Here is a 16771-nt window from a genome sequence, read left to right on the forward strand (position 1 = left end):
ACTTCTCTCTGGGGCGCAAGTCTCGGCAGTGTGTCTGGAGGTTCCGGGCTGCTCAGATGACAAGAGTGCACACACACACACACCTTGGTCTCGCTGATGTGGTCCAAAGGAAAAGAGAGCAATACATTTGTCATCAGCTTGGCTGCAGAAGTCTCTGTCCAGCTTGTTGGGAGGCAGCTTCTGAAATCCCCTCAAAAAAAGGCACCTGGAACCACACCCTCCCCCCCCCCCGGCATGCCACTGCCCTCCCTGCCAGACCTCCACGGCTGACTTGGTCTCAAGGTTTGCCTGACCCCCTCAAGGTAGCAGAGGGAGGCCTGCGCACCAGGATACCACCAGGGGCCACCCCTGGGTCTTGGGGGGGGGGCTCTTGAATTGCCAAGCCCTACACATAGGTGGGCTCCAAATCCTCAATGAAGTTCACAACTGGTTGACGCTTGCCATAAAGCTTTGCATAGCAGTCCAGGGCCACACTGAGGTCGGGATCTGTATCAGTGATGCAGCTATCACTAGAGGAAGACAGGCGGTGGTGGCAAACTTCACAGCGCTGCCTGGGGTCGCAATGGGTCACTCTCCCAGAGGAACTGCTGCCAGAATCAGAATCAGGATAAAAGCGCTGAGAAGGGACAGGGCCAAGCACGGTGTGAGTCAGAAAATTCTGATGATGACGGAGATTCCTGGATCTGCTAAGATAAAGAGTGGACACGCCACTCTTCCCTTGGCACTTGTCTAGCAGCCAGCCACACCTATCGCTGCTGGAAGGCTTGGACCAGTTTTCAGCCTTGTAGTTCAGCATTTTCTTAACCACCGGTGATGACAAAGAGGGTGGCTGGTGCAGGGAACATCTCTCCTCAGTGTCTCCTGCTGCAGCCTGATGGAATTCTCTTAATCCACTGAAACGTCTTTGCCTTCTGCTGGTTGCCTTGTCCACAAAATGCCAAGTATCAGGAGCCATGGAGCTGGGGGTTTTCCTCCCCTGTCTTGACTTACAAGGACTAAGCTTTATAGACTCTCCTGCCAGGACCTCCTCTGGCTCCCATAATGTGCACATGTTGCAATCGACACTTTGCTCGGGTCCCCTGGGAGATATCTGGGCAACAGCAACGTGGTTCATACTTAGCTCTTGCAATATTTCCTGAAGCTTTTCACTGCTCACATAGCTGATCCCTGGAAGCTGCCTCTGAGCCGGCTTTGCTTCCTCCCTCGGTGTGGAACAACTCTGTCCGAGGGGGTCCTGCGGGGGGCCCATACTAAGTGTGGTGGTATATTGGGTGAACCATTGATCTTGGTCACCTGAATGACCAGCGACATTCTTGCATCCATTCAGAGGTCTGTACCCAACAGCAATTTCTGGCTGTATTTTCTGCTGGTGTTGATTTGTGCGTTCCAGATCATCAGTGGAATCTTTTTTACTAAGCAATCCTGGTTTGCACTGTGAATGTAAGAGCCTAGGATGCTGCCTTGAGTTTAGCCCCTGACCAGGTGAAAAAGGAGAACTCATTGGGTTTCCAACTGCTGCATAAGAACAATTGGCTGCAGAGTAGGAAGAAGGAGGAAATGGAGAGTCAATCGGATTGTATTTTTCCTCGGCAGTCACAAGTCTCATCAGCTTCTTCTTAGCATTATTCACTTGCTCTTGAAGAGTTGCAATTGCTGTGTCTTTCTATATTGAATAAACCAAGGTAAAATTTGTCAGAAAAGTGAGGGTGTGCAGGTAAAAAACAGAAGTTAGGCCTAATTACCCATACAGAAGAATTGAGGTAGAATAATTCAGAAAGAATGACTAGATATGCAGTTATTTAACATATACTTCCAAAATAAATTATCTATGCCATTTACAAGTACAGTCGTACCTTGGTTGTCAAACAGAATCCATTCCAGAAGTCCATTCAACTTCCAAAAATGTTCGACAACCAAGGCATGGACTCTGATTGGCTGCAGGATTTCCTGCACTCAATTGGAAGCTGCGGAAGCTGTGTTGGATGTTTGGCTTCCAAAGAACGTTTGCAAACCAGAACACTCACTTCTGGGTTTACGGCATTCGGGAGCCAAAACAGACGAGTACCGAGGCGTTCAGGATCCAAGGTACGACTGTACAAGTTACAAGCACATAGACATAAAAAATAAGCAACATAAAACCAGAATATCCAACTCAATACTGGAATCTCATTAGATCCTAAAAGCCTGGAAATTGTTGTCTGGCAATAAAAAAAGTATTTATGTATTTATGAAATCCAGTTCACGGCATAAGAATACAAGATAAAAACACAATACATCATTTTTAAAAAATAAGAAGGAAAACAAAGCAATGACTCTCCCACTCATAACCTAACAACAAATAAACAACAATGGTTCTATAGATGGGGTGCAACCATGGAGGGGAACGTGCGGCCAAAGAACCTTAAGGACTCTCTGATTCCTTATGCTCTACCTGGATAACCAAGGTCCTCTGATGGGACACTCTTGGTGGTTCCCCACAGCCTGGGCTTCACAAGGGACCAAGCCTTTACTGTGTCAGATCCTGCCCCATGAAACTCCCTGCCAGCAGAGCTGCTGTAGGAATCATCTCTCCCTTTCTTCATTTTAACCAGTCAGTACTTACTGATGTTTTAAATGATAGTTTTATGTTGTTGCTGATTTTATTCTGATGAGTTGCATACCATCTTTATATATATTGCTATAGAAGTGTGGATTATAAATATGTAATTAATTAAATAAATAAGCTTTGCATTTTGCCACCCGCCTTACTTCATTTGCTGAAGAAATTTCTTGGGGCATAAAGTTAAGGCATAAAGCACATATTTATAACAGCTGCACATTCGAAACCTCTTGGTAGTGTGTGTAGGAATGCACAAAAGTGCTGGACATGCATGTGGGTTCAGACACACACAGCGATATTCGTTTATGGTTTCTTCTCAAAGATAGGATAGTTTTCTGACAGAATGTTGTGAGCATCTCTTCATTTAAACAAAAGGATATTCTCTCATAGAAACTGCTCCACTGAATCAAACTACCTGCCTGTCCAATCCAACATCCAGTGAACTGAACACCCCTGGAAAGCTCACAAACAGGGCAAGTTCTTTCTTCTTGTGACATTATGTCACCATAGGTCCTAAGAACCATTTTCGTACCTCAAAATGTCTAGACAATTTTATCCGAAAGTATCTCGTACTATGTTTTGTTAACTGTGTTGTGTTCTGATCCATGTATGCGATGCACTTTTCTTATGCCAATAAAGGAGATTGATTGACTGATTGATTGATTGATTGATTGATTGATATTTTAGCACCAAAAAGCTTGGCTTGGTAGCAGACTGGCAGCCAGTAAAAATCCCCTAAACAAGGTGTTGTTATCTGCTGGCAACTGTTTGCCGCGCAACTGAGTGAAAGTTTCTCACCTCTACCAGCTGCTGCTTCATGGAATTCTTTTCCCCCAGCAGCTGGTAGATCTCCTCGTCACTGTACATGGTAGAGTGGAAGTTCTTGCTTGAGCTGGTAAAATACTTGGCCATATTGTTGACGTCATCTTTCTGTTTTTCAAAAGCCTTCCATTTTCTGACCTGCTGAACATTAAAATATATTGTAGACCTATAAATTAGTTGTATTAGAGGAAAACTGAAAGATGATGAAGATGGAAAGAGGAAAAAACAAGTGAGAATTAAGAAAACAAAAACATTTATCCCCGAAGCTGCATTATAGGCTTAGGCCTCTGTCTGTAAACACAACACATACCTGAAGCTAATGCTATATTTGAACCTTTTTCTCATTTTTTTCCTAATATGAAAAGGCATTGCTCATGCAGATAAGTTTCTTATCCTATACAGTGGTACCTTGGTTCTCAAATGGCTTAGAAGTTGAACAACTTGGAGCCCAAACACTGCAAACTCGGAAATAAGTGTTCTGGTTTGCGAACTTTTTTCAGAAGCTGAACATGCTCCGTTTTGAGTGCCACCCTTCCATTTTGAGTGTTATGCTGAGGTCTACCTGTTTTTACTATTTATTTTGCATTTTTGCGGCTTTTTTGTTTGTTTTGTTTTTGTGCCTGTGTGGAACCTAGTTCAGTGATTGATTGATTGATTGATTGATTGATTGTATTATTGCAGTACATTGTTTATTGCTTTCATTTTATGGATCAATGGTCTCGTTAGAGACCAGATAGTAAAATTAGTAAAATTCATGTTAAATTGCTGTTTTAGGGGTTGTTTTTAAAAGCCTGGAACAGATTAATCTATGGGAAAGCACGCCTTGATTTTGGAACGCTTTGGTTGTGGAACGGACTTCCAGTACAGTGATACCTCAGTTTCCGAACGTAATCCATTCTGGAAGACCGTTCAAGTTCTGAAACGTTCAAAAACCAAAAACTCAACTGCTGACAACTAGGCCTCAGGATCATGCACTCAGCGGAAGCTGCGTGGCATGTTCGACTTCTGAGGCGTGTTCAAAAACCAAAGCATTTACTTCCAGGTTTATGACGTTCGAAAACCGAAATGTTTGTCAACAGAGATGTTCGAAAACCAAGGTACCACTGTATATATTTAACTTCTACCCTGCCTATCAATCCAGAAGATTCCCTAAAGTTGGCTACATACAATACAATACAATACAATACAACACAACACAACACAATACAGGCTGTTTCTACCCACTGGTTGATTAACAAACAGATAAGTGCTATCTTATACATATTTGAGGCTAAATTATCTCAGGAACGTATTCCCAGCTCACTGCCAGCACCTCAGCTATCCTTTACAAATTTCATTTTTTGGGAAACGTATTGAGCTTTTCTGAGAGGCAGGTAGCAATGATTTGGGTGACTTCTTCCTCCCCTCCAGTTTCTTACCTGTGGAATAAAGATTAAACAATTGATTGTAGATGTGCAGACAAAGATTCCTCCTGAGGTAAATCCAAAGACCAAGTTGTGCCACAAGTGGAAAAAACGATTCACCACCAGCATAACACCCGTTGAGAGGAAAATAATGGCTATTCCAATGATGAGGGTCAGGGACTGATTGACAGGTGAACAGCTGAGATCATCTGTCAGGCCAGCAAGGTAGGCCCCATAGATCAAGAGGACGCCCTGCAGGGAAACAAAACAACAACACTTGGTTCTAGAAGCGTTAATTCAGGAGAAAGAGTTCTAGCATTTGCAGAATGTGGGTACTTTAGTAAGGTGTTGTCTTCCAATTAACCAGCCCCTTATTATTATTTTCATTACAGTATTTATTAAATTTATATCACCCTTCCTCTGAGGGTCACAGGGTGGTCTACAATATATAAACACAAAAATAATGTTTCTGGGCCCAATTCAAGGTGCTGGATTTGATCTATAAAGCCTTAAAGGGCTCAGAAGCACCGCCTCTCCCCATACGAACCAATCTGGACCCTGTGATCTCCATGTGAGGCTGTTCTTCTTGTGCCCACAAGAGGGATGGAGGGGGCAACTCAAGAACATTTTCTCCAATGGCTCCGTGCTTGTGGAAGACTTTCCTGCTTTACTTATATTTAAGACACCAGGCAAAAACATTCCTCCTTTGGCTAATTAAACAATCTACAGCCTTTTAAACTACTTGTGTGGAGTGGGGGGTGGGGTATTGTTTAAGGCTTTATAGGTCGAAACCAGCACTTTGAATTGGGCCCAGAAACTAATTGGCAGCCAGTGCAGTTGAGCCAGGATTGGTGTTATAAGCTCAAACCATCTTGCCCTGGTGAGCAAACCAGCGGCCAAATTCTGCACCGGCTGAAGTTTCCAAACCGTCTTCAGAGGCAGCCCCATGTATAACATGTTGCAGAAACCTAATCAGATTCAAACACATATTTGTTGCAGGGTCAGCACCTTTACTGTTGATTGAAACTAAAATTCGTTCGGCCAAGATGATCTAGCAATTGCCTTCAATAATCTGTTCCTCCTTTGCAGATTTAAAGGGAAAGTTGAAAGCAACAATGTGTTGGGAAAGGAGAGAGCCTGAATTAGGCCACCCACCAAGAACCCTCCAACCATGCAGTCTTACCAGATAATTATAAAGGTAAAGGTAAAGGGACCCCTGACCATTAGGTCCAGTTGTGGCAGACTCTGGGGTTGTGGCGCTCATCTCGCTTTATTGGCCGAGGGAGCCGGTGTACAGCTTCCGGGTCGTGTGGCCAGCATGACTAAGCCGCTTCTGGCGAACCAGAGCAGTGCACGGAAACACCATTTACCTTCCCGCCAGAGCGGTACCTATTTATCTACTTGCATTTCGTGCTTTCGAACTGCTAGATTGGCAGGAGCAGGGACCGAGCAATAGGAGCTCACCCCGTCATTGCGGGGATTCGAACCGCCGACCTTCTGATCAGCAAGTCCTAGGTTCTGTGGTTTAACCCACAGCACCACCCGCATCCCTTACCAGATAATTAGCAAGCATTAAATACAGAAGAGGCAAGGAAGCGCCTATAAAACAAGAGAGGCAAGGCAGGTATGGGAAACTTGAGGTTCTCTAGATGTTGCAGGATGTCCCTTGACCAATTTGTCTTGACCATTGGCCATGGTGGGTGGAAACAGTGGGAGCTGGAAGACCTCTGGAAAGGCAGTAGGGTTCACCAGCCCTGCTATAAAATAACAGGTTTTAAAAAAGGTAAAGGACCCCTGGACGGTTTAGTCTGGTCAAAGGCAACTATGGGGTTGCGGTGCTCATCTCGCTTTCAGGCCGAGGGAGCCAGTGTTGGTCCACAGACAGCTTTCTGGGTCATGTGGTCAGCAGGACTAGACCGCTTCTGGCGCAAAGGAACACCATGACGGAAGTCAGAGAGCACAGAAGCACCATTTACCTTCCCGCCACAGCAGTACCTATTTATCTACTTGCATTTCGTGCTTTTGAGCTGCTAGGTTGGCAGAAGCTGGGGCCGAACAACGGGAGCTCACCCCGTCGCGGGGATTCAAACCGCCGACCTTCCAATCAGCAAGCCCAAGAGGCTCAGTGATTTAGACCACAGTGCTACCCACATCCATAATACAACTTAGAGAAGAGCTTTTATGTGTACCAGCAGAGGGGCCAATGTTCAGGAAGAGCCCTGGGTATGACAATGAGTTACAAGTGTTATAAAAGTTCGTCTGCAAAATGTGGGCCAAACGAGATATGGCGTTTGTCACACACTTTGCCCTTGCCTGGTTGATTTTCTAAGAATAAATAGCCATGATCAATGAGAAACTGGAACCAATTTCATACCTTAAATCCCAGAAAGAGAAGAAGCCAAAGATCAGAGTACGTTGATGTGCAGAAGTACCCTTGGCTCACTGCGCAAGTCAAACCTCTCTCTGTCACCTAGAACAGAATTGAAACACAAAACAGAAGGCTTCTTCCCATCTGCAAAATGCCCAGGATGCAACAGAATTGAAATGTCTGCTTCTGATTGCACTTCAGTACTGAAATCAGACTTGGAATAAATAATGGATTCACATGGATATGTGGGAATTGTTTGCTTGCTTGCTTGCTTGCTGCAATCACTGGCAACATCTGTAAAGGTAAAGGGACCCCTGACCATTAGGTTCAGTCGTGGGCGACTCTGGGGTTGCGGTGCTCATCTCGCTTTATTGGCCGAGGGAGCCGGCGTACAGCTTCCGGGTCATGTGGCCAGCAGGACTAAGCCGCTTCTGGCAAACCAGAGCAGCACACGGAAATCCCGTTTACCTTCCCGCCGGAGCCGTACCTATTTATCTACTTGCACTTTTTGGCATGCTTTCAAACTGCTAGGTGGGCAGGAGAAGGAGCCGAGCAACGGGAGCTCACCCTGTCGTGGGGATTCAACCTGCCAACCTTCTGATCGGCAAGCCCTAGGCTCTGCGGTTTAACCCACAGCGCCACCCGTGTCCCACTGGCAACATCTACATTGTCACTATTTTCAGGTGGGATTCAATCATATCCTGGCAAATTCAGGCTGCACTATTAAAGCATATTTGGAGCTTTTACACAACAAACCTGCTTCCCCGAAAGATAATACATTTTGCGATAAGAAAAGCGACGGGGAAAATGCACTGTCAAGATGGATAACACCTGCTTAGATGCACATTATCTAAACTCTCCACAAGCTGATCAAGCTGAGTGCGTACTGAACCACAATCACACCCACTTCAACCACTGCTTTCTTTAGCCTCCTTGTTTCCCATTTGTAAAACAGAATGGTCGTCATTAGGCTCCTTCTGTGTGATGAATCTACTAATTAGCCTGCATTTTTAATCTTTCAGCCTCTATATTCCCAAGCTGTAAAATGGGAACAGTGCTGTACAAAAGCCTGTTGAAGTTTGCGTGTAATAATTCTCTGGCATGGATTTACTAAGCAGCTTGGCTACTAGTCCCTTCTCTCTGATAGTCACTGTTCTGTAACAACAACAAAAGATAAGTGTGTCCTAAAATACCTAATTATACAAGCTAAATTCCACAGCAATGGGTTGCATGTGTGTTTTGTTGCATGTTTGACTAACTCAATAATCTGAGGTTTGCCCAGGGAATTATCTGCTCAAGGTCTGCCTTAAATTCTCATTTATAGCACATTCACAGCAGTGATTGCATTGGGTCTGTCTTCAAACTCAAAGCTCCCCCAACCCCATATCATTAAGCTCCAACCCGACCTCACCCAAGTACTGTATATGGGGCAGAGTTTTCCTTGTTTTCATATTTTGAAAGTTGGAGGGTGCACAGCTTTCTCTTAGTGATGCACCCATGTTCACAGTCTATGTCCAGACATACAACCTGCACTCCCTCCTCATCTTACCTTCAGATCTGCATTGAGACTTTGGAGACACTGGACTGGATCCACAGACATCCATATCAAGAGCAGGATAATGTCCGCCAGCACTAACACAGACACCATCACCAGCAGCTGGAAATCTTTGATAATCTGTAAAAGAGACACTTAACTTGCTCACTTTGTGATCTGCTGTGTCAATATCACAGTTCATCTTTTGTGAGCACACAGAGGAGTTTCCCCCAAAACCATATACAGTACTGAGATAAGCAAGACTAGAGAACATAGCCAGAAATCAGGACCAGCTAATGTTTCCTTTGTTATCAAATACCAAAAAGAGTGAGATGACAAAATAACACCACAGAAAACAAATTCTTTATAGTGCCTGGACTCCCCTTCTAATTTCTGAGTGCCAGATGATGAATTTAGCATGTTAAAATATAAGCCAGACTGGCTTCCTGATGAAGTACCAGATGGACCATTAAAGGTAAAGGGTAAAGGGACCCCTGACCATTAGGTCCAGTCACGGACAACTCTGGGGTTGCGGCGCTCATCTCGCTTTATTGGCCGAGGGAGCCAGCGTACAGCTTCCGGGTCATGTGGCCAGCAGGACTAAGCCGCTTCTGGCGAACCACAGCAGCGCACGGAAACGCCATTTACCTTCCCGCCAGAGCGGTACCTATTTATCTACTTACACTTTGACGTGCTTTCGAACTGCTAGGTGGGCAGGAGCAGGGACCGAGCAACGGGAGCTCATTCGGACACAGGTGGCGCTGTGGTCTCTAAACCACTGTGCCCCTTGGGCTTGCCGATCAGAAGGTCAGCGGTTCAAATCCCCATGACAGGATGAGCTCCTGTTACTCTGTCCCAACTCCTGTCAACCTAGCAGTTCGAAAGCACGCCAGCGCAAGTAGATAAATAGGTACCGCTCCGGCGGGAAGGTAAATGGCATTTCTGTGCGCTCTGGCACTCATAATGGTGTTCTTCTGTGCCAGAAGCGGTTTAATCATGCTGGCCACATGACCCGGAAAGCTGTCTGTGGACAAACACTGGCTCCCTCAGCCTGAAAGCGAGATGAGTGCCCCAACCCCATAGTCGCCTTTGACTGGATGCAACCGTCCAGGGGTCCTTTACCTTTACTTATCTACTTTGAGTGGTCAGTACAGCTTCCCAGCACGAGGCTGAAAGCTGTATGGGAAAGGCCAACCAATCTGAAAATAGATTCAAGAGACTGCCCGTCTCTACAACCACCTGCCATGTTCTGAGCCCAGCTCTGCTGAAGGAAGGGAGGGGGCATCCCTAGGTGAGGCCTGCTGCCTCCAGGTAGCAGGTCTCGCTGGGGGCACTTTGTCGAGGGGCCACTGAATCCGGCCCCAGACATGGTGATTACTTCCAACATGTATATTTCAGTCCCAATAACTGTGGCCCAGTCTTATTTGCTTCTGGATGTACATTGTAAGAACTCACCACTCTCTTGTCTGGAACTTGCCGACTGAACACTTTATACAACCGCCAACTTTTCCCCAGAATGGGGCCAAAAGCCAGAGAGACCCCAATACACAACAAGCTGATTCTCACCTGTAGGGGTACGTGTTGGGTTGTGGAGGAGAGAGAAATAAAAACACAGAGGTCCATAAAGCTAAGTTTCAAGAGAAACATGGGATATTTGTAATCAAGATCTCCTTTTAAAAATAATGGCAGCCACTCTGCCACAAGGACAGAAGAAGTGTGATCCCACTCATTCTCTTCCGTGCCACTAACAATGTTATCCTGGTCCTGGTCCTGTTCACATCTTGGGAGCCAATTCCAGGAGCCTGGTGCTGGGGAACGACTGTTGAGCTCAGTCCCACACCCAAGGAATACAAAGAGATAAATCACAAACTAAACAACTCTGTATGCTGATTTACAAAAATTTGTTAACAATAATGTATGACATTTCAACAACTTCTATTCCATGAAATCTTAAATAATATACACAATGCCAAGATAACAACAAGGTACCCGGATTTCAGTCTCTGTTTCGTAACTCTTCTTCTGGTTGGACCGAAAAGGAATGATACAATGGCAATTAATGCTCTGCCAAACAGGACAGCTCCAGCCTTAGAACGGCAGTTTGCTCTTTTCAAAAACAGAGATTGAAATCTGGGTACCTTGTTGTCGGAGTTCCATTGGGATCACACTAGCACACGTATATACACAAAGAGTTGTTTTCATGGACTTATTTTAGGAATATTCAGACTGTTAGGTTTTGAGATACTGAGTTGCGCTTGTCATTATTGTTTTTGGCATCGTAGATATTATTCAAGATTTCATGTAATGGAAGGTGTTGAAATGTGGGTCTCATGGCTGAATGAGGATTATAACCCCAGTCTCAGTCCAACACTCTATTCCCTACATTAGATTGGCTCTCAAAAACTATTTATTACATCTCTCAGATATTTATCTCAACATTGGCTACATAGGATTCCCAGGCAGTCCCCGCCACCACCCCCCTCGATGCCAATGGAACCAAGCCGCCTTAGTTTCTGCAAGGTTCATCACCTTCCTTCAGTCCATGCCTTGGAATGTTACACTTTAGGAGTTGAAAGAACAGTTTGGACATTCTGGAAGAGTTCTTTCTGAAGGGGAACTATGGGGCAGGATTAATCTGTGTGCGCATGCATCACTTGTCCACGTACCCCTTTGAATTCTGCCTAATTTGCAATATAAAACTGTCCCCACAAGAGCAATGCCCCGTGAGCCACACCGCTGGCTTTCACCCACCTGAACCAGCATCTCCAGGGACGGCCTGGTCAATGAATTGTGTCTTTCAACTCCAAAGAGGTAAGCGCTACTGTAGGTCAAGCCACTGCCCAGCAGGGTCACTATGTTCAGGTTAGGACTGGACATTTTCACAATCCTCCAGCAGACAAAGGAGATAAGAAAACATGGAGGCAAGGGTCATTAAAGAGGAACCATAGAATTTTGAAGCTCAACATCAAAAAAACGAAGATCATGGCCACTGGGCCCATCACCTCCTGGCAAATAGAAGGGGAAGAAATGGAGGCAGTGAGAGATTTTACTTTCTTGGGCTCCATGATCACTGCAGATGGTGACAGCAGCCATGAAATTAAAAGACGCCTGCTTCTTGGGAGGAAAGCAATGACAAACCTACACAGCATCTTAAAAAGCAGAGACATCACCTTGCCAACAAAGGTCCGTATAGTTAAAGCCATGGTTTTACCAGTAGTGATGTGTGGAAGTGAGAGCTGGACCATAAAGAAGGCTGATCGCCAAAGAATAGATGCTTTTGAATTCTGGTGCTGGAGGAGACTCTTGAGAGTCCCATGGACTGCAAGAAGATCAAACCTCTCCATTCTGAAGGAAATCAGCCCTGAGTGCTCACTGGAAGGACAGATCCTGAAGCTGAGGCTCCAATACTTTGGCCACCTCATGAGAAGAGAAGACTCCCTGGAAAAGACCCTGATGTTGGAAAGATGGAGGGCACAAGGAGAAGGGGACGGCAGAGGACGAGATGGTGGGACAGTGTTCTCGAAGCTACCAGGATGAGGGAGGCAGTGGAAGACAGGAGTGCCTGGCGTGCTCTGGTCCAGGGGGTCACGAAGAGGCGGACACGACTAAATGACTAAACAACAACAACAAATAGAATTGTAGAGTTGGAAGGGATCCTGAGGATCATTTAGTGCAACCCCTTACAACACAGGAATATGCAGCTGTCTCATACAGGGATCGAACCTGCAACCTTGGAGTTATCAGCACCATGTTCTAACCAAGTGAGCTATCCAAGCGTCCCTTGGATAGAGAAGTTAGGCTTGCCCCACTCTTACAGCCCATGTAATGCAATAATTTCCCCCTCTTGCTCTGCTTTATCTGAGAAGTCCTTTTTCAATGCTCCCCAGTGCTTTTTGCCACTGAAGACAATTGGGCCTCCAGAGTTAGGGGGCTGGGACTAATAGCACCTCAGTTTCTGATTTGATCCCAGAATGTCCCCCTTGAGGATTCTTAGTAAGTTTATGTTGATCTTTTCTGTGAACCGCCCTGAGACCTCTGGGTTTAGGGCAATATATAAATTCAATAGAGAATAAGAAGTTCCTGAACTTCAGCTCCTGCACAGCAGAAGACACATCTAAACCTCTTTGCAAAGTTTTCACATTTTGCATCTGAAGTTGTCCTTTTGGAGACACGTAAACACCTTTTCATTCCTCCCAGACCTCCAGCCATCAAATGGAAGCATTTTTCTGATGCTTGTTCTAAATTTGTTCTAAACCGTTTTATATTCATTGTTTTATTTTGCTGACATAAAGACAGTTTTATTAACCTGTGGCAACCTTGGGAATATTTGTTGTTAAATATCTGCAGTGTAAATGTAGACAATCATGCATTTTGCACAACATGACATATTCTGCTCTTTTTAGAGCTAATTTTCAAATGTTCAGAGAAAAAAATGCCTTTCTATTCTGTATATGATAGCAAAAGATTTCTCTGGAACAATGGAGCCTTAGAGCAGTATGCCCAGCTACTGAAAACATGACCACAATATATTTCTGGCCTTACCTGTTCTTTCTGAAGTGAATTGTGAAGATGAGAAAGAAGAAACTGAGGAGGACTCCACTGGTAAGGAAGACCCATGCAATGCCCAAGATGGCTGCTGAAAAGGGGGAGTTCTTACAGCTGCTGTCAGAGGATGTCTGAGGAAAGACAGACGGGAGATAGTAAGAACACCTTTGTCTCAAAGACAGATGAGGTGGGGGGGACCTACTTGAAGCAGCATAATTTAAGAGCTATATTGGCCATCTCAGGAAAACCAGAAATAATTAATATCCACAAACAGAATGCACACCCTCAAATGTCCCTATTTTCCAGGGGCAATCCTGGATTTACAGAAACCATCTTGGTTTCTCATTTGATCCCAGAATGTCCCGCTTTTCCTGAGGGCATCCCTATTTTCACCGGAGAAATGTTGGAGGGTATGGAGTTATCCAACCCCCGAGCCATCTGAGGGCAGCCTTGTCTAGGGAAGTTTTTTAATGTTTAATAATGTTTTGATATATGTTGGAAGTCCCCCACTTTGGGGATAAAATTGCTTGCCTCTGGGTCCAGCTTAAAATGCTCTTCCACCCTAGCATTATAAGAATCCAAAAACCCCACACATTTTAAACTGGCATATATTTACTTCAAATAACATTAAAAGTTGTAACTCTTTCCTTATACATTTACCCACAATTGTTATAGTACAGAGGTCCTGCAGGGTCTTCTGCTGCTGTTTCTGGGTGTTATCGCACTGGTTAGAGTAATTGAATCCTGTTTCCACGGCGCATTGTAAGCCTTCGTTCAACCACATTGTCTGGGCAGTGCAATTTCCCGTGTCGCAGTCCCAAGAAACTCAAGATCGGGTATATCCAGTGGCAGCAAGCAAGATGTGCAACAAATTCCTCCCCTCTCGGGTGTCCTGAAAAGGGGGAGGGAGGGTTGATCACAAGCAAAACAGTGACAGAAACATGGCAGCAATTAAGTTAACAATCAAAGTCAACTTGCTCATGGGAGCCAACTTGAAACTTGGTTTGGAACTCTTTGCTACGTCTCACCAATTCTGATGATATACCATAATTATCGTGTGAATCAGGGTGGCGGTAGCATTTGTCGTTTCTCCCAGTTACGTGTGTCCAGGCAGGCGGTCGTTGTATAGATTGTGGCTCACTCAAGAACTGGTGGAGTGGCCTGGCTGAGGCATGAATGAGGAGGTCTCTGACTTGCCCACCTGGTAGCTCAGTCAGCGGAGCACGAGACTATTGATCTCAGGGTCATGGATTTGAGCCCCACATTGGGCAAAAGATTCCTGCATCGCAAGGGGTTGGACTAGATGATCCTCGCGGTCCCTTCCAACTCTGCAATTCTGTGTTTCTGGGATCTCTGCCATGCAGAGGTGTGTGGTGAAATTTTTCGTAGGGGGACAGTTAGGGCCAGAGGTGTCAGCTTGGGAGTGCTGTGGGGGACGGGGACGTCGTGCACGTGATGTCCTGATGTATAAGCATCAAACCTCCCACTCCAAGCTGGGCAGAAGCTTTCCAGGCTTTGGGAAGGTAGCAAGAAGGCTCTTAGACCCATCGGAGCGTTGCATCTCCCTCCCTAAGCCATGCAGAAGCTTCCTGGGCTTTGGGAAGGTGGCACCAGGGGAAGATTTAGACAACTCGCCCAGTCCCCCTGGTCAAATGACCACATGCCACTGCTGCCCTGCACTCATTCACTGGCCTGAGGTCAGCCTCTCTCAGCTTCAGTCCCAGGGAGAAGTACACCAGGGATAGAACCTGGACCTTTCTGTATGCTAAGCATGTTCTCTGCCACTGAGCTACAGCCTCTCTTCCACACAAACACACGCCATGTCTTTATGCTTCTTTTCAAAAAGTCTTGGTCCAGGGAAGAATGGTTTAGGAGTGGTCTTTCATGTTTGCCTCTTTCAAAGCTCTCTCTCTCTCTCTCTCTCTCTCTGTGTGTGTGTGTGTGTGTGTGTGTGCAAAGCATTAACTGGCCTTGCGTACTAAGCCAAAATGGACAATGGTCAAGCACAGAGGCAACAGGCAACAGTGCTCCTCCCAGCACACTGTCAAGATCTCAGTCTACAATAACCGAAGTTACAGGTAGGTAGCCGTGTTGGTCTGCCGTAGTCGAAACAAAATAAAAAAAATCCTTCCAGTAGCACCTTAGAGACACAACTAAGTTTGTTATTGGTATGAGCTTTCGTGTGTATCTGAAGAACTGTGCATGCACACAAAAGCTCATACCAATAACAAACTTAGTTGGTCTCTAAGGTGCTACTGAAAGGAATTTTTTTATTTTGTTACAATAACCAAAATTCATCAAGACACAAGCAACTAGCTGACCCTGAGAGTAAATTCCAGTTGGACAAAAGGAGTGTCCAAGTCAAAGCAGATTCAAGTGCTTTATATCAAAAAGCCACCAAAGGTTTAAATTACTATTTGAGGGGTGAGATGGAGAAGATTTGGAACAGTTCCATTGGACAGCTTTGGCCAGGTAACGTGCACTCAAGACTGGCCATGCCTCACACCTGGACTTCCATTATTGGAAAAGAAAGAAGGGGAGAAAGTTGTGCCCTCTTCCATTGTCATGGTACATAAGGGGCGGGGGGAGAGCACAGAATATAATGTTTTCCCCATCTCACAACAGCCCTGTGAGGTAGGCAGCAAGGCACCAGCCATCTACCTTGAGAGAAACTGATGCTTACAACCAGCCTGCCGTAGTGGTCAGAGTACCTAACTTGGAGGGGAGAGACCTGGGTTCAAACTTCTGGATGACCTTGGATGGGTAGCTCTCTCTCAGTCTAACCCACACCACAGGGTTGTGGTGCATCTAAATTTGGAAGAGGGAATGGAGCAGGTATGCCCCCCCATCCCTTCCTGAAAGGTCCATCATGCCATACATACATTAACCCTTACTCAACTAGGCAGGCCAGTTATTGATCCAGGTGAGAAAAGCCTTCCCCGCTACTGATGAGGCCATTGGAGCCAATTAGGTGGGGAGAAGTATCCCTGTTTCATGGGAGAAGGTGAATGAAAGTCCTGCTGCAAGGAGTTCTGCAGATCCTCCTGGAGCCCCTCCAGCCGCGAAGGGTCAGGGTGCACACAAAGGTGAGCATGGTCACAGAATCATAGAGCTGGAAGGGACCCAGGGGTCATCTAGTCCAACCCCCTTGAATCTCAACTCAAGCACCCAGGACAGAAGGCCACCCAACCTCTGCTTAAAAACCACCAAGGAAGAAGAGCCCACCGCCTCCGGAGGAGCTTTTGCTGTCAGAAAGTTCTTCCTGATGTTGAGTCGGAAACTCCTGAAGCCATGGGTTCGAGTCCTAGGCTCTGGAGCAGGAGAAAACCAGCTTGCTGCCATTTCCGTGTGCGCAGTGGAGTCCATGTGCAGTCCTATCTCCTCTTTTATCCAGGCTAAAGATGGTCATTCCTCCTCCGCCCTCCGCCCTCGACCAGGCAGCGCCAGAAAACTCCATCCTTCTTACCTGGCTGGGCGGCAGGTGCGCAGCTTTTCCCCAG

At 45.8% G+C, this 16771-nt stretch overlaps 1 protein-coding gene across 4 annotated transcripts; it reads right to left on the reverse strand.

Moving 5' to 3' along the window:
* Positions 1 to 356: 356 nt before the first annotated feature.
* On the reverse strand, positions 357 to 15405 carry GPR156 (G protein-coupled receptor 156). 4 transcript variants are annotated; one of them, XM_053370488.1, is made up of 9 exons: positions 13936 to 15405; positions 13269 to 13402; positions 11478 to 11595; positions 10182 to 10292; positions 8742 to 8867; positions 7199 to 7294; positions 4840 to 5076; positions 3398 to 3562; positions 357 to 1663 (listed from the first exon to the last, which is right to left on the reverse strand). In XM_053370488.1, exons 1-9 carry the CDS (start codon positions 14053 to 14055, stop codon positions 386 to 388), a joined length of 2385 nt encoding a protein of 794 aa, XP_053226463.1. In that variant the 5' UTR covers positions 14056 to 15405; the 3' UTR covers positions 357 to 385. The 4 variants fall into 4 exon arrangements, with proteins under 4 accessions (XP_053226463.1, XP_053226462.1, XP_053226460.1 ...); XM_053370487.1 differs by having other exon boundaries at positions 3398 to 3559; positions 11478 to 11613; XM_053370485.1 differs by having other exon boundaries at positions 11478 to 11613.
* Positions 15406 to 16771: the final 1366 nt, after the last annotated feature.

This window comes from Podarcis raffonei, chromosome 17 (genome assembly GCF_027172205.1).
Source record: "Podarcis raffonei isolate rPodRaf1 chromosome 17, rPodRaf1.pri, whole genome shotgun sequence".
NCBI lineage: Eukaryota > Metazoa > Chordata > Lepidosauria > Squamata > Lacertidae > Podarcis > Podarcis raffonei.